Source organism: Mustelus asterias, unplaced genomic scaffold, assembly GCF_964213995.1.
Source record: "Mustelus asterias unplaced genomic scaffold, sMusAst1.hap1.1 HAP1_SCAFFOLD_495, whole genome shotgun sequence".
In the NCBI taxonomy this organism is placed as follows: Eukaryota; Metazoa; Chordata; class Chondrichthyes; order Carcharhiniformes; family Triakidae; genus Mustelus; species Mustelus asterias.
Genome location: NW_027590447.1, coordinates 101,591 through 119,741, shown reverse-complemented (window position 1 = coordinate 119,741; position 18,151 = coordinate 101,591). Strand labels below are relative to the sequence as shown.

The following is an 18,151-nucleotide window of genomic DNA, read 5'->3' as shown; positions in this document are numbered from 1 at the left end:
CACCAGACATCAGGTGACTTGCTGCAGTGTTCTAGATATAACTATCTTCATTTGTTACCTTCCTTCTAACAGAAGGTCAAAATTGGGGATGTTCGCTGATGATTGCACAATGTTCAGCACCATTCACAACTCCTCAGATACTGAAGCAGTCCATGTCCAAATGCAGTGAGACCTGGACAATATCCAGGCTCGGGCTGACAAGTGGCAAGTAACATTGATGCCACACAAGTGTCAGGCAGTGACCATCTCCAACAAGAGAGGATCTAACCATCACCCCTTGACATACCATGGCATCGCCATCGCTGAATCTCCCACAATCAACATCCTGGGGATTACCAGAAACCGAAATGGACCAGCCATACAAATACTGTGGCTACAAGAGCAGGTCAGAGGTTGGGAATCCTGTGCCAGGTTACTCACCTCCTGAAATAGAAATAGAAATAGAAACCCTACAGTGCAGAAGGAGGCCATTCGGCCCATCGAGTCTGCACCAACCACAATCCCACCCAGGCCCTACCCCCACATATTTTACCCGCTAATCCCTCTAACCTACGCATCTCAGGACTCTAAGGGGCAATTTCTAACCTGGCCAATTAACCTAACCCGCACATCTTTGGACTGTGGGAGGAAACCGGAGCACCCGGAGGAAACCCACACAGACACGAGGAGAATGTGCAAACTCCACACAGACAGTGACCCGAGCCGGGAATCGAACCCGGGACCCTGGAGCTGTGAAGCAGCAGTGCTAACCACTGTGCTACCGTGCCGCCCCTGACTCCCCCAAGCCTGTTTGTCACCAACAAGGCACAAGTCAGGAGTGTGATGGAATACTCCCCAGTTGCCTGGATGGGTGCAGCTCCAACAACACTCGGGAAGCTTGATACCATCCAGGAAAAAGTGACCTCCTTGATTAACGTCCCTGTCATTAACAGCCACTCCCTCCACCACTGCCCTACACCGGTAGCTATGTGTACCATCCACAACAGTGAGGGGCAACCTAGACCAGTGAGTGGCCCTCTGCCATCTCAGTGGGTCAAAGATAGAAACTGGGCTTGTTCACCAACCGTGACCCCCATGAATCAAATTAAATACGTTTAATACACGCTGAATACTTCATTACGAGTTATAGAAAATGCTTAATCATTTATACGTTAATAGAACTCTCATCAACTTTAAATGGTAAAAACAGAAGAAATATTGACACTTTGGACACAGAGGGACCGCATGGCTCTCACACTCAATGTTATGAGCAATCAGCACCCACCTCACTTCACTCACTGCTGGATAAAAGCAAATTACTGCGGATGCTGGAATCTGAAACCAAAGTGGTGCTTCTAATATGTGCTCCTTTTTCCTCAACCGTGGATTCCCATCTACAGTTGTTGACAGGGCCCTCAACAGCGTGCGGCCCACCTCCTGCACCAAGGCCCTCACCCCCTCCCCTCCCTCCCAGAACAAGGACAGAGTCCCCCTTGTTCTCACATTTCACCCCACCAGCCTCCGCATGCAAAGCATAATCCTCCGCCATTTTCACCAACTCCAGCGTGATGCCACCTCCAAACACACCTTCCCTTCACTCCCTCTGTCAGCATTCCGCAGAGACTGTTCCCTCCGGGATAACCTATTCCCCTCATCCACTATACCCAACACCTCTCCGTCACCCATGGCACCTTCCCATGCAATGGCAGAAGGTGTAACTCCTGTCCCTTTACCTCCCCCATGTTCACCATCCAAGGCCCAAAACACTCATTCCAGGTTAAGCAGCGTTTCACCTGCACCTTTCAATTTGGTGTATTGCATTTGCTGCTCCCAATGTGGTCTCCTCTATATCGGAGAGACCAAGCGTAGACTGGGTGATCGCTTTGCTGAGCACCTTCGGTCTGTGCGCAATCAGGATCCTGACCTTCCGGTTGCTGCCATTTTAACACACGATCCTGCTCCCACGCCCACATGTCTGTCCTTGGCCTGCTGCAATGTTCCAGTGAAGCTCAACGCAAACTGGAGGAACAGCATCTCATCTTCCAGCTCGGCACTTTACAGCCTTCCGGTTTCAACATCGAATTCAACAACTTCAGATGATTCGCTCGACCCCACCTCGATCTCTTTGTTTTCATTCTATTTTATTTAATTTTTTTCTGTTCTCTACTTTTATTTCTTTATTGTCTTTCTTCATTTCTCTTTCCCCCCCCCCCCGACTCTTTCCCTAAACTTTACCCCCCTTTCCTTACCTTGTCCCCCCTTTGCTTCTCCTTTTCTAAATTTTATCTCTGTCCCATCCATTCCCTCCCCCCCACCAAACATCTCCATTTTAGCTTCTCTGCCGTTTGGCCATTCACACCCTTTATTCTCTCTATGGGTTGCCATTAGCAGCCTTTCCCCTGGTTTCTGTGGCTATGACTCATCTTTCATTCCCTCCCCCTGCAGTATAAATATCTTCCACTTTCTCTGCCTTTTAGCTTCGACAAAGGGTCCTCTGGACTCGAAACGTCAGCTCTTTTCTCTCCTTACAGATGCTGCCAGACCTGCTGAGATTTTCCAGCATTTTCTATTTCACTTCACTCACCCTTGCTTTTCGTGTGAATCATTTCACAGAGACACCGGTAAGAAAAACACTACATGGATGGGAATCAGCGGAATGTGCCAGCCCTGCGCCAGGGCAACGGCCAACACAATGTCTGGTGGGGCCGCACTCCAAACCCAGATGGGCCACATGTGGTCCCGGGTTGCAGGTGGCCCGCTGGTGGTCTCCAAGATGTGCTGCAGGAACTCATCAAGAGCAGGCTTGTCCACCCTCTTTGCTCAGGGGGGGACAGGGGGAATGTTTACATATTTTTCCCACTCAAGGGGTCAATCAGCTTTAACGTGGACCTCTTAGAACACGAGCTCCCTGATTGAGGCAGTAATGTGTTGGCCTATCAGGGAGCCCTGTATAATGCAGAGTGACGGGGTTTATATTCTGTACAAGGAAACTCTTGTCTGAGTGTTGCTAACTATGTAAATAAATCTAAACTTGGTGAAGGGACACCCGCCTCGGAGAAATTATTTCATCAGCGAGTTTTGGAAAGATGAGGTTCAGCACGACGATAAACGGAATCTCAACAAATTGCGGAGGTTTTAAGGAAAGAAACAATTGCTGAGCAAAAATACAACAAAATCAAACCAATAAACAGTTCCCTTCAGAAAGAGAAACTAATAAAAATCAGCTGGCTGCGAGAGGAAGCTTTTGAGGGAGTGGGAATCCCTGAGAGTGGACAAGTCGCCGGGGCCGGATGGATTGTTCACTATGAGGCTGATGGAGGTCAGGGAGGAAACAGCAGATGCTCTGAGGATTATTTTCCAATCTTCACTGGACACAGGGGAGGTGCCGGAGGGCTAGAGGAATGCAAATGTGGTTCAGTTGTTTAAAAAGGTGCGAAGGAATTGCCAAACAATTACAGGCCGGTTAGTCTAATATCAGTTGTTCGGATCAATCCTGTGAGATTGGATAAACTGTCACTTAGAAAGACATGGACTAGTCAGGGACGGTCAGCACTGCTTCGTTAAGGGAAAGGCAGGCTGTACAAATTTGATTGAATCCTTTGAGGGAGTGACAAGAAGGATTGATGGGGGCAGTGCAGTGGAAGTTGTCTACATGGATTTTAGTTTGGCATTTGACAAGATCCCACATGGCAGACTGGTCAGAAAAGCAAAAGCCCGTGGGACGCAGGGTAATGTGGCGAATTGGATCCAAAGTTGGCGCAGTAACAGGAAACAGAGGATAACGGTCGATGGCGCCCTTGCGAATGGAAAGCTGTTTCAAGTGGCCTTCCACGTGCTTCTATAAGTGAGTGAGTCACACTCACACACCCTCACACACACCCTCACACTCACACACACCCTCACACACACCCTCACACTCATACACCCTCACAAAGACCCTCACACGCACCCTCACACTCACACACCCTCATACACACCCTCACACACACCCTCACACAGATCCTCTGTCCAAACCTCTGGATTCCTCGTCCAATGACAGCATCTTCTGTGGCCAATGCACCATGGGTACTGGGACACCCAGGACAGGAAATTTGGAGAATTGTTGCCCTCAGCAATGTCTGGGTGGAGTCATTCAGGCTCCTATTGGCCTCAAAAAGCCCCGTCTGAGTCCAGTCCCTAAGTGTTTAACCTGGTAACTCAGTGTCACACTCATTTCATTTCTTCGTTTTTAACCAGTACATTTCCGTTTCTGCAAAAAATGTGTAAATTAATTAAAAGCTAAAGTGTAAGAACAGGGAGATTTGTGGGTTAATTTTCCCACTGCTGCTAATTGATGATTAGAACGAGGCAGAATTTGTGGCTTCTGGAGTTGCTGAGGGTTTGTGATAAAGAGCAGCGTTAATGCCTGAATATGACGCATGTTCCCATCTGAGGGTGACAGATTTCCCAGAGTCTCATCATCATCTCCCAGAATAAAAGACCTTGGAACCAGTCAATCCAGAGCCAGCTGGTGTCCCGAGAATGAGCTGTGTGGTTCGGGAACTATGGACTTCACTGGAATATTCCACACACTCGCTCTCTCAGTTTTCACATGTGCAGGCCTGGCTCATTCAGACGAAGGTAAGACTTTCTGTTTCCCAGGGTCAGGCCAGGCAGTACGTAAATCTGCATCCAAAACAGCAGAAACAAGAAATGACCGTTCCTCTTGATGTTTAATCTGTGCCTTCCCCTGTTCCGAAATTCTCAATCACTCTCCATGATACGGAAAATAGCCGTCCTCAATTCAACATTGAACTCACACTACACCCAACCTGTGCTCAAACTGAACAGCATGCAGCCCCTGGAAAGTGTTGAACTATACAGCGTAGAGGGAGCTTTACTCTGTATCTAACCCCCGTGCTGTCCCTGTCCTGGGAGTGTTTGATGGGAAGTTCCGCACACATGAGGACGGCCTCAACCAGGATATTGGGTTCATGTCACACTATCTGTAACCCCCACAGCTTGCCTGCACTTGCAGAGTCTCACTGGCTGTCCTGTCTGGAGACAATACACATCTCTTTAACCTGTATTAATGCTCTCTCCACTCACATTGTTTGTACCTTTAAGACTTGATTAGCTGTAAGGATTCGCATTCCAACCATTATTCTGTAAATTGAGTTCGTGTCTTTATATGCCCTGTTTGTGAACAGAATTCCCACTCACCTGGAGAAGGAGCTTAAGGCTCCGAAAGCTTGTGGCTTTTGCTATGAAATAAACTTGTTGGACTTTAACCTGGTGTTGTTAAACTTCTTATAGTGTTTGATGGGGACAGTGTAGAGGGAGCTTTACTCTGTATCTAATCCCGTGCTGTACCTGTCCTGGGAGTGATTGATGGGGGACAGTGTAGAGGGAGCTTTACTCTGTATCTAACCCCGTGCTGTACCTGTCCTGGGAGTGTTTGATGGGGGACAGTGTAGAGGGAGCTTTACTCTGTATCCAATCCCATGCTGTACCTGTCCTGGAAGTGTCTGATGGGGGACAGTGTAGAGGGAGCTTTACTCTGTATCTAACCCCGTGCTGTACCTGTCCTGGGAGTATTTGATGGGGACAGTGTTGAGGGAGCTTTACTCTGTCTCTCATAGAGTCATAGAGGTTTACAACATAGAAACAGGCCCTTCGACCCAACTTGTCCATGCCAACCTTTTTTTTAAACCCCTAAGATAGACCCAATTCCCCGCATTTGGCCAATATCCCTCTATACCCATCTTACCTATGTAACTGTCTGGATGGTTTTTCAAAGACAAAATTGTACCCGCCTCTACTACTACCTCTGGCAGCTTGTTCCAGACGCTCACCACCCTCTGTGTGAAAAAATTGCCCCTCTGGACACTTTTGTATCTCTCCTCTCTCACCTTAAACCTATGCCCTCTAGTTTTAGACTTCCCTACCTTTGGGAAAAGATATTGACTATCCAGCTGATCTGTGCCCCTCATTATTTTGTAGACCTCTATAAGATCACCCCTCAGCCTCCTACGCTTCAGAGAAAAAAGTCCCAGTCTATCCAGCCTCTCCTTATAACTCAAACCATCAAGGCCCTGTAGCATCCTAGTAAATCTTTTCTGCACTCTTTCTAGTTCAATAATATCCTTTCTATAATAGGGTGACCAGAACTGCGCACAGTATTCCAAGTGTGGCCTTACCAATGTCTTGTACAACTTCAACAAGACACTCCAACTCCTGTATTCAATGTTCTAACTGACGAAACCAAGCATGCCGAATGCCTTCTTCACCACTCTGTCCACCTGTGCCTCCACTTTCAAGGAGCTATGAACATGTACCCCTCGATCCCTTTGTTTTGTAACTCTCCCCAACGCCCTACCATTAACTAAGTATCTAACCCCGTGCTGTACCTGTCCTGGGAATGTTTGATGGCGACAGTGTAGATGGAGCTTTACTCTGTATCTAACCCTGTGCTGTAACTGTCTTGGGAGTGTTTGATGGGGGACAGTGTAGAGGGAGCTTTACTCTGTGTCTAACCCCATGCTGTATCTGTCCTGGGAGTGTTTGATGGGGACAGTGTAGAGGGGGCTTTACTTTGTATCTAACCCTGCGCTGTAACTGTCCTGGGAGTGTTTGATGGGGACAGTGTAGAGGGAGCTTTACCCTGTATCTAAACCCGTGCTGTATCTGTCATAGAACATAGAACAGTACAGCACAGAACAGGCCCTTCGGCCCATGATGTTGTGCCGAGCTTTATCTGAGACCAAGATCAAGCTATCCCACTCCCTATCATCCTGGTGTGCTCCATGTGCCTATCCAATAACCGCTTAAATGTTCCTAAAGTGCCTGACTCCACTATCACTGCAGGCAGTCCATTCCACACCCCAACCACTCTCTGAGTAAAGAACCTACCTCGGACATCCTTCCTATATCTCCCACCACGAACCCTATAGTTATGCCCCCTTGTAATAGCTCCATTCACCCGAGGAAATAGTCTTTGAACATTCACTCTATCTATCCCCTTCATCATTTTATAAATCTCCATTAAGTCTCCCCTCAGCCTCCTCCGCTCCAGAGAGAACAGCCCTAGCTCCCTCAACCTTTCCTCATAAGACCTACCCTCCAAACCAGGCAGCATCCTGGTAAATCTCCTCTGCACTCTTTCCAGCGCTTCCACAACCTTCTTATAGTAAGGTGACCAGAACTGCACACAATATTCCAAATGTGGTCTCACCAAGGTCCTGTACAGTTGCAGCATAACCCCACGGCTCTCAAACTCCAACCCCCTGTTAATAAAAGCTCACACACTATAGGCCTTCTTCACATCTCTATCCACTTGAGTGGCAACCTTCAGAGATCCGTGGATATGGACCCCAAGATCTCTCTGTTCCTCCACAGTCTTCAGAACCCTACTTTTGACCCTGTAATCCACATTTAAATTTGTCCTACCAAAATGAATCACCTCACATTTATCAGGGTTAAACTCCATCTGCCATTTTTCAGCCCAGCTTTGCATCCTATCTATGTCTCTTTGCAGCCTACAACAGCCCTCCACCTCATCCACTACTTCACCAATCATGGTGTCATCAGCAAATTTACTGATCCACCCTTCAGCCCCCTCCTCTAAGTCATTAATAAAAATCACAAAGAGCTGAGGACCAAGCACTGATCCTTGTGGCACTCCGCTAGCAACCTGCCTCCAGTCTGAAAAATTTCCATCCACCACCACCCTCTGTCTTCGATCAGATAGCCAGTTACCTATCCAATCGGCCAACTTTCCCTCTATCCCACACCTCCTCACTTTCATCATAAGCCGACTATGGGGGACCTTATCAAACGCCTTACTAAAATCCATGTATATGACATCAACTGCCCTACCTTCATCAACACACTTAGTTACCTCCTCAAAAGATTCAATCAAATTTGTGAGGCACGACTTGCCCTTCACGAATCCATGCTGACTATCCCGGATTAATCCGCATTTTTCTAAATGGTCGTAAATCCCATCCCTAAGGACCTTTTCCATCAATTTACCAACCACCGAAGTAAGAATAACTGGTCTATAATTACCAGGGTCATTTCTATTCCCTTTATTAAACAGAGGAACAACATTTGCCATTCTCCAGTCCTCTGGCACCATCCCCATGGGCAGTGAGGATCCAAAGATCAAAGCCAAAGGCTCTGCAATCTCATTCCTTGCCTCCCAAAGAATCCTAGGATATATTTCATCAGGCCCAGGGGACTTATCGACCTTCAGTTTATTCAAAACTGCTAGTACATCCTCCCTCCGAACATCTACTTCCTCCAGCCTATTAACCTGTAACACCTTCTCTTCCTCAAAAACATGGCCCCTCTCCTTGGTGAACACTGAAGAAAAGCATTCATTCATCACCTCTCCTATCTCTACTGACTCCATACACAAGTTCCCACTACTGTCCTTGACCGGCCCTGACCTCACCCTGGTCATTCTTTTATTCCTCACACAAGAGTAAAAAGCCTTGGGGTTTTCCTTGACCCGACCCGCCAAGGACTTCTCATGTCCCCTCCTAGCTCTCCTAAGCCCCTTTTTCAGCTCATTCCTTGCTAACTTGTAGCCCTCAATCAAGCCGTCTGAACCTTGTTTCCTCATCCCTACATAAGCTTCCCTCTTCCTTTTCACAAGACATTCCACCTCTTTTGTGAACCATGGTTCCCTCACTCGGCCATTTCCTCCCTGCCTGACAGGGACATACCTATCAAGGACACACAGTATTTGTTCCTTGAAAAAGTTCCACTTTTCATTCGTGCCTTTCCCTGACAGTACACTGTCCTGGGAGTGTTTGATGGGGACAGTGTAGAAGGAGTTTTACTCTGTATCTAACCCCGTGCTGTACCTGTCCTGGGAGTGTTTGATGGGGACAGTGTAGAGAGAGCTTTACTCTCTATCTAACCCCGTGCTGTACCTGTCCTGGGAGTGTTTAATGGGGACAGTGTAGAGGGAGCTTTACTCTGTATCTAACCCCGTGCTGTACCTGTCCTGGGAGTGTTTGATGGGGACAGTGTAGAGAGAGCTTTACTCTCTATCTAACCCCGTGCTGTACCTGTCCTGGGAGTGTTTGATGGGGACAGTGTAGAGAGAGCTTTACTCTCTATCTAACCCCGTGCTGTACCTGTCCTGGGAGTGTTTGATGGGGACAGTGTAGCGGGAGCTTTACTCTGTATCTAACCCCGTGCTGTACCTGTCCTGGGAGTGTTTGATGGGGACTGTGTAGAGGGAGCTTTACTCTGTATCTAACCCCGTGCTGTACCTGTCCTGGGAGTGTTTGATGGGGACTGTGTATCAGGGAAACATATAAAATCGGAGCAGGAGGCAGCCATTCAGACCTTTGGACCTGCCCCACTATTCATTATGTTTATGGCTGATCATCCAACTCAGTAACCTGAAGCAATCTTCCCTCCATGTCCTTCGATCCCCTTCGCCCCAAGAGCTCTATCTAACCGCTTCTTGAAAATATACTATGTTTTGGCTTCAACTGCCTCACCACTCTCTGGGTGAAGAAATCTTTCCTCATTTTCCTAAATCAGTTTACCCCGTATTCTCAGACTGTGACCCCTGACTCTGGACTCCCTCACCATCGGGAACATCCTTCCTGCATCTACCCTGTCTAGTGCTGTTAGAATTTTATAGGTTTCTGTGAGATCCTCCCTCATTCTTCTGAACTCCAGCGAACATAATCCAAACTGACTCAATCTCTCCTCATACGTCAGTCCCACCATTCCAGGAATCAGCCTGATAAACCTTCACTGCTCTCCCTCTAGAGCAAGAACATCCTCAGGTAAGGAGTCCAAACTTGCTCACAATATTCCAGGTGTGGTTTCACCAAGGCCTTGTATAATTGCAGCAAGACATCCCTGTTCCTGTACCCAAATCCTCTCGCTATGAAGGCCAACATAAAATTTGCCTTTACTGCCTCCTGCACCTACATGCTTACTTTCAGCGACTGATGCATTAGGGCAGCAAGGTCCCATTGCACATCCTCTCTCTCAATCTATAGCCATTCAGACAATAATCTACCTTCCTTGTTTTGCTGCCAAACCTCACATTTATCCACATTATACTGCATCTGCCATGCATTTGCCCACTCACTCAGTCTGTCCAAATCACACTGAAGCATCTCTGCATCCTTCTCACAGCTCACCCTCCCACCCAACTTTGTGTCATCTGCAAATTTGAAGACATTACATTTAATTCCCCCATCTAAATCATTACTATATACAGTGAATAGCTGGAGTCCCGGCACCGATCCCTGCGGTACCCCACTAGTCACTGCCTGACATTCGGAAAAAGACCCATTTATTCCTACTCTTTGTTTCCTGTCTGCCAACCAATCCATCTCAGTACACTTCCCCCAATCCCACACACTTTAATTTTACACACTAATTTCTTATGTCTAAATTAGCCACATCCACTGGCTCCCCCTCATCAACTCTACTCGTTACACCCTTGAAGAATTCCAGTAGATTTGTCAAGCATGATTTCCCCTTTGTAAATCCATGCTGACTCTGTCCGTTTCTGCCACGGTTTCCAAATGCTCTGCTATTAAATCTTTTATAATGGATTCTAGAACTTTCCCCACAACCGACATCAGGCTGACTGATCTATAGTTCCCTGTAATCTCTCAAACTCCCTTTTTAGATATGGGGTTACATTCGCTACCCTCCAATCTGTAGGAACTGTTCCAGAGTCTGTAGAATCTTGAAAGATGACCACCAATGCATCCACTATTTCTAGGGACACTTACTTAAGTACTCTGGGGTGTAGAATATCAGACCCTGGGGATTTATCTGCCTTCAATCCCATCAATTTCCCCAACACCATTTCTCTACCAATACTGACCTCCTTCAGTTGCACCCTCTGAGACAGCCTTGACCCGAGCACCAGGGAGGCAACGTACCATCCTGGAGTCTCATTTGCAGCCATGGAAACGCCTGTCTATTCCCCTTACAAATTAATCCCCTGTAACTATTGCACTGGCACACGTTTTACCCCTCCCCTCTGCAGCAGAACCAACCATGGTGCCATGGATTTGGTTGTTGCTGTTTTCCCCTGAAAGGCCATTCCCTGCAACAGTATCCAAAGCCGTATATCTGTCTTGCAGGGGAATGGTCACAGGAGCTTCCTGCACTGCCTGCCTAGCTCTCCTGCTCTGCCTGGTGGTCGCCCATTCCCTTCCTGCTTGTGGAGTCTGAGCCTGTGGTGTGACCACCTCTCTATTCATGCTATCCACGATACTCTCCACCTCATGGATGCTCCACAGTGTCTCCAGACACCGCTCCAGCTCCGAAATGCAAGCTTCCAGGAGCTGCAGCTGGAGACACTCTTGCACACATGTTGGCACTGGGCACTGGAAATGTTCCTGGCTTCCCACATACAGCAGGAGGCACATGCCACAACTATGAGCTCCCCTGCCATGACTTATTGACAGGCTTCAGGACAATAGATTCAAACGTGTCCAGGCTCTTGGAAGCTAAAATGTGTTGCAGGGAAAAGTGAGGTATTGCATCGCGGGGCGAGGAATGAGGAGAAGTGGTAGAATTCTAAAGGAGGTGCAAGAAGAGTGAGACCGAGGGGGGTGGTACTAGGGGGTGGTACTAGGGGGTGGGGCTAGGGCAGGGGGCTAGGGGGTGAGGCGAGGGTGGGGGGCTAGGGGGTGGGGCTGGGGTGTGGGGCTAGAGGGTGGGGCTAGGGGGTGGGGTTAGGGGGTGGGGTTAGGGGGTGGGGCTAGGGGGTGGGGCTAGGGGGTGGGGCTAGGGGTGGGGTTAGGGGCTGGGTTAGGGGTGGGGCTAGGGCATGGGCTAGGGGGTGGGGCTATGGGTGGGGTTAGGGGTGGGGCTAGGGGGTGGGGCTAGGGCATGGGGCTAGGGGTGGGGCTAGGGAGTGGGGCTCGGGGTGGGGTTAGGGGGTGAGGTTAGGGGGTGGGGATGGGGGCTGGGGCTCGGGCGGGGGGCTAGGGGGTGAGGCTAGGGTGGGGAGCTAGGGGGTGGGGTTAGGGGGTGGGGTTAGGGGGTGGGGCGACAGGGTGGGGCTAGGGGGTGGGGCTAGGGGGTGGGGCTAGGAGGTGGGGCTAAGGGGTGGGGCTCGGGGTGGGGTTAGGGGGTGGGGCTAGGGAGTGGGGCTCAGGGTGGGGTTAGGGGGTGAGGTTAGGGGGTGTGGCTAGGGGCTGGGGCTCGGGCGGGGGGCTAGGGGGTGAGGCTAGGGTGGGGAGCTGGGGGGTGGGGTTAGGGGGTGGGGCGACAGGGTGGAGCTAGGGGGTGGGGCTAGGGGTGGGGCTAGGGGGTGGGGCTAGGGGGTGGGGCTAGGGGTGGGGCTAGGGGGTGGGGCTAGGGGGTGGGGCTAGGGCATGGGCTACAGGCTGGGGGTAGGTGGTGGTGCTGGGGGTTGGGGCTAGGGGGGTGGTTGTGAACATAAGGAGTTTGAGGTGATTCGACAGGTTAAGAATGTTAATAAATGATCCTCAGATCTCACTAGATTCACATTCAGCTTTCACCAAATGATTGAGTTTGTCCTGAGCCTGTCCTGAGCCTGTCCTGAGCCTGTCCTGAGCCTGTTATAAATGAGGTCGAGATTAGCGCTCAATCTGCCACACTGTCTTGCTCCGTCTCCCTCTCTCTCTCTCTTTGCTCTCTTCCTTCAGCAGTCTGTGACGCCTTGCAATCTCCAACCCTTCACCTTTCCAGTGTGATATCATTGATCATTTCAGCCTTGCACCGGTATGATGGGCTGAATGGCCTCGTTGTATCATTGTATGATTCCAGCATCACTGCTGCCTTTGCAAAAACACTCATTCCCCTCAACCCCTTGATTTTTATTCACTGAATCTTCCAACATGGAAGTGATTCCCCTTCCCTGTTAAGGGTCGTGTTATTGATGGTGAAAGAGACTTCAGACTCTGAGAGGTCAAAGTAAAGAAATGGAGCGGAGAAGAATCTTTGAAAAGATTGGGGAATATTACAGACTAACAGCAACCTCTCATTCTAATCCTTCAGTTTCTATTCTCTGCATAGAGTCCTCGGGATCCAGTTCACTTGGAAGAGTGCTTGTGCTTGAAACAATTACAGCAAAGTTCTCAGAAGATCCGAAACACTTTGTCAATAAATCGGGGAAGTATCACCTACACAGCAGCCTAACCACAGCCGTCACCCCAGCCCTTTACATTATCATCTTTGTAATTGGCCTTCCGACCAATGGGATGGCCTTTTACAATCTCATTACTGAGGTCCAGCGGCTGCCAACCACCATCTTCCTGATCAACCTGGCCACTGCCGACCTTCTCCTGACCCTCGTGCTGCCCTTCAAGATCTCCTACCACCTCCTGGGCAACGACTGGCTCTTTGGCGAGGGTCTGTGCCGGACAGTGACCGCCTTCTTCTATGGGAACATGTACTGCTCCATCCTGCTGCTGACCTTCATCAGCATCGACAGATACTTTGCTCTGGTCCATCCCTTTCTCTCCAAGCGTTTCAGGGACAATCGCTTCGCTGTGTGTTGCTGCTCAGTTATTTGGCTGCTTGCTCTCATCTCCATGTTACCCTTCCTTCTCCAGAGACAGACATACCCAATCCAGGATCTGAACATCACCACCTGTCACGATGCTTTGCCAAGGAACTTGCAGTCTGGTTATTTCTTTTATTACTTTGTGTGTTTGGTTGTGTTTGAGTTCCTCATTCCGTGTCTTGTTACTATATTCTGCTACGTGTCGATAATCAAAACACTGGTGGCCAATGATAGTAAATATACAAAGGCTATCAGAGCGATGTTGTTGGTGCTGACCGTGTATTTAGTCTGTTTCACTCCCAGTAATATAATTCTGCTGATCCATTACTCAGAGTTTCGGCTGACAGACAGCAGTGAGCTGTATTTAGTTTATATGCTGTTTCTGGCGCTGAGTGCTTTCAATTCCTGTATCGACCCGTTTATTTACTATTACATCTCCGATGAGTTTAGGGCGAAGGTGAGAAGCTCTAGATTGTTTCGGAAAGTTAAAGGTGAAGGCTCCAGGAAAACACTGATTCACACAGACACCTCGTCAGCATCCAGGACCTTGGGAGCAGCGAGGCGAGTTTAACTGGAATGGGAATGAACGGGAATGTGTGAACGGTTCAGATCCAGAGAAACCCAAGGATTCAGATAGGGAATTTCCTGAGAGTCAAAAAAGCAGTGGGATTAGTTTGGGATTCATACAGGGCTGTGGGGAGAGAGCGGGGCAGAGGGATTAGTTTGGGGATTGATACAGGGCTGTGGCGAGAGAGTGGGGCAGTGGGATTAGTTTGGGGATTGATACAGGGCTATGGGGAGAGCGCGGGGCAGTGGGATTAGTTTGGGGATTGATACAGGGCTGTGGGGAGAGAGCGGGGCAGAGGGATTAGTTTGGTGATTGATACAGGGCTATGGGGAGAGCGCGGGGCAGTGGGATTAGTTTGGGATTGATACAGGGCTATGGGGAGAGAGTGGGACAGTGGGATTAGTTTGGGATTGATACAGGGCTATGGGGAGAGCGCGGGGCAGTGGGATTAGTTTGGGGATTGATACAGGGCTATGGGGAGAGAGCAGGGCAGTGGGATTAGTTTGGGATTGATACAGGGCTATGGGGAGAGAGCAGGGCAGTGGGATTAGTTTGGGGATTGATACAGGGCTATGGGGAGAGAGCGGGGCAGTGGGATTAGTTTGGGATTGATACAGGGCTATGGGGAGAGAGCAGGGCAGTGGGATTAGTTTGGGGATTGATACAGGGCTGTGGGGAGAGAGCGGGGCAGAGGGATTAGTTTGGTGATTGATACAGGGCTATGGGGAGAGAGCGGGGCAGTGGGATTAGTTTGGGATTGATACAGGGCTATGGGGAGAGAGTGGGGCAGAGGGATTAGTTTGGGGATTGATACAGGGCTATGGGGAGAGAGCGGGGCAGTGGGATCAGTTTGGGATTGATGCAAGGCTAGAGGGAAAGTGTGGGGCAGTGGGATTAGTTTGGGGATTGATACAGGGCCACGGGGAGAGAGCGGGGCAGTGGGAATAGTTTGGGATTGATACAGGGCTATGGGGAGAGAGCGGGGCAGTGGGATTAGTTTGGGATTGATGCAGGGTTAGTGGGATCAGTTTGGGATTGATGCAAGGCTAGAGGGAAAGTGCAGGGCAGTGGGATTAGTTTGGGATTGATGCAGGGTTAGTGGGATCAGTTTGGGATTGATGCAAGGCTATAGGGAAAGTGCGGGGCAGTGGGATTAGTTTGGGATTGATGCAGGGTTAGTGGGATCAGTTTGGGATTGATGCAAGGCTAGAGGGAAAGTGCGGGGCAGTGGGATTAGTTTGGGATTGATGCAAGGCTAGAGGGAAAGTGCGGGGCAGTGGGATTAGTTTGGGGATTTGGGATTTGCCTACATTTGTCCTGTGATTACCTATAGTTTGTACATTTCTATGTAACTCACTGTTTCACTCCAGAATCTGTCTCTCTTTCTCCCTAACATTTGAAAATACTTTCTGGAATTATTTTGGTCTCTCTCCAGTTCTGTTCTCAGCTTAATATTTCAGCCTCTCCTTCACTTCAAAGGGAGATGAATGCAGCAGTAAACCACATTCCACATCCACTAGATGATCCCAAACTCCTGGAGCCTTCTCCATTTTAGTCATATCTCAGACTCTCGTTCTCTACTCAATGTCTTACCCCAAAGAACTTCTGAACTGCGTTCAATCTCCTCACTGCTGATAAATATCTGAGGGTAAATTCTCGTGGGAATTTCTCTGCTGGCAGCTTTCCAGGGAGCCTTGGTGAAATGGAATGTTTTCCTTGACTAACTAAGAATCTTTTCTTTACCACAGTAATGAGAAAGGGACTTCCTTTGACCCCTTGTCCAAACTGCAATCCCAAATGAAAGAGCTGTGAGTCTGAAAGTTCCAGAGTCCCGGCTGAGTCTAAATTACTGAATTTATCTCCCTGCTTCCAATTCCTTCCTCACCAGTATTCCGAAAGCTTTATATTTTTACAATGTTTGGACAATATTTTACTGTTAATGTGACAGTTGATTTGTAATTTGATTTATTAAACCAAATTTGCTCATTGTGTCTTTTCCTTGTAACTTTAATCAGTGGAGTCTGTTGTGACATTCCAGAATCGTCAAGTGATTGTCCGGAACAAAAGGTCGTTATTGATCAGAGAAACTTGCAGTCCTGGGCTGCCCAGGAGCACAGCTCCGGTCTCTATGATGTTAACTACATGGCTGCTCGATGACTCTGCCCGAGAGAGGCCGTCACCCTCTGGGGCGACCGCCCATTCTCAGTTCTCATTGGCCCCTCAATTCAGGTGACCCTCTTCTGCTGCGCTCTCTTAAAGAGACAGGCACGACATACGCAACATCCCTCCCCCTTTATCTTTCCTATGCAATCTTCAAACTCTATCCACTCCACACGCATTGTAAATAAACATTATACAACATTTGTCAATTGATGTGCTGATTATTCAATGGAGGGACCTTGAGGTTTGTATTTAACATAACACTACTGGAAAGCTTCAACTATGCAATGTTCCAAATATAACCTTGTGTGGGATTCTCCTGTACCCCAGGCTTGTTGCTTCCTGAGTTCCGTGCTAGATTGTGCGCTGAGCAAAAATTACGTATTTTACTCTGGACGGTGTCATTCTCCAATCAACTGTTGATCCTTGTCTCCTTCACACACCTCACTCTACAATACACGTCATCACAGTAGAACACAATCTTACAGTTTTTACACAATCTCTATGTGCCGTTTGTGAAGGAAGCCCTCGGTGTATTCTAGTTCTGGTATTTTGGCCATGTGCGAAAGTATCTTCTCTTCCTAACATTTCTATTTGACATCTTTACTGTTGACCATTTTATCAGATTGGTTCGTGTGCATTTCCATTAGTGTAACCATTGTTCTGGAATGTAGTTTCAATCTCTTTCTCTGATTGAAAACTCATCTGGGTCACTAATGTCCTTTAGGGAAAGAAATCTGCCGTCCTTACCCGGTCTGGCCTACACGTGACTCCAGAGCCACAGCAATGTGGTTGATTCCGAACTGCCCGAGGGCAACTAGGGATGGGCAATAAAGGCTGGCCCGCCAGCGACGCCCATAATCCACTAAATTGCTGCTCTGTCTAGTTCTCTTTAGCTCATCGCAGTTGAATGGCTTCATTTACCACCCTGGTGAAGACACCAGCCGGCCAAGGTGACTAAGAAGGCATTTTGCCTGCTTGCCTTCATCAGCCGGGGCACTGAGTACAGGAGTTGGGAAATCATGTTGTAGCTATATAAAACCTTGGTTAGGCCGCATTTGGAGTATTGCGTGCAGTTCTGGTCACCACACTACCAGAAGGACATGGAAGCTTTGGAGAGAGTATAAAGAAGATTCACCAGGATGTTGCCTGGTCTCGAGGGTGTTGGCTGTGAGGAGAGGTTGAATAAACTAGGATTGTTTTCACTGGAAAGATGGAGGCTGAGGGGAGACCTGATAGAGGTCTGCAAAATGATGAGAGGCACAGACAGGGGTGGATAGACAGAGGCTTTTTCCCCAGGGTTGAAATGTCAATTACAAGGGGGCACAGATTCGAGGTGAGAGGGGGAAAGTTTAAGGGAGATGTGTGGGGGAAGTTTTTCATGCAGAGAGTGGTGGGTGCCTGGAATGCGCTGCCAGAGGGGGTGATGGAAGCAGGCACATTAGCAACATTTAAGAGGCATCTGAATGGGTACATGAATAGGGAGGGAATAGAGGGATACGGACCGAGTAAGGGTAGAAGGTTTTTTTCAGTTAGGGCAAAATGATCAGCACCGGCTTGGAGGGCCGAAGGGCCTGTTCCTGTGCTGTACTTTTCTTTGTTCTTTCTGCTGCTAAAATAAAACCTTACTAATAAACGTAACTCATACTGATAAATCTTACTAATACTTAACACATGTCACTAGCTATAATAAACTTTACCTGAAAATAAAAGATTAAGGGTAATACTCACCAACTCCTCCCTTGTTATTGATTAATACTTGATATTTTTATCAGTTCTCCTGGTTGGACGGAAGGTTAGCTGCCTGGATAGTCAGTGTGTGTTTATCTGTCTACTGACAGCTTCCTGTGCTCTGCTAAAGTGCACAGTTTATCCTCCCCAATTATCGTGTCAGTACTTCAGCCTGTGTGGAACCCAAATTCATTGAACTC

At 48.5% G+C, this 18,151-nt stretch overlaps 1 protein-coding gene and 1 long non-coding RNA gene across 3 annotated transcripts; both read left to right on the top strand.

Annotated features, from left to right (window-relative positions):
• The first annotated feature begins 4,430 nt into the window (after positions 1–4,430).
• LOC144486859 (proteinase-activated receptor 3-like) lies at positions 4,431–14,214 on the top strand. Of its 2 annotated transcripts, none has more exons than XM_078204877.1 (2): positions 4,431–4,599; positions 12,985–14,214. In XM_078204877.1, exons 1-2 carry the CDS (start codon positions 4,524–4,526, stop codon positions 14,061–14,063), a joined length of 1,155 nt encoding a protein of 384 aa, XP_078061003.1. In that variant the 5' UTR covers positions 4,431–4,523; the 3' UTR covers positions 14,064–14,214. The 2 variants fall into 2 exon arrangements, with proteins under 2 accessions (XP_078061003.1, XP_078061004.1); XM_078204878.1 differs by having other exon boundaries at positions 4,432–4,599; positions 13,003–14,214.
• Positions 14,215–15,036: 822 nt separating this feature from the next.
• Positions 15,037–16,048, top strand: LOC144486858 (uncharacterized). The gene is made up of 2 exons (XR_013496345.1): positions 15,037–15,234; positions 15,266–16,048. It is a non-coding gene; the product is annotated as an uncharacterized LOC144486858 (long non-coding RNA).
• Positions 16,049–18,151: the final 2,103 nt, after the last annotated feature.

Excerpts from the sequence above, each read along its gene's own strand:
- LOC144486859 (XM_078204877.1), top strand. The coding sequence starts at position 4,524 with ATGGACTTCACTGGAATATTCCACACACTCGCTCTCTCAGTTTTCACA. Across the intron at positions 4,600-12,984 it reads CCTGGCTCATTCAGACGAAG|TTTCTATTCTCTGCATAGAG; the intron begins GTAAGACTTTCT and ends CTAATCCTTCAG.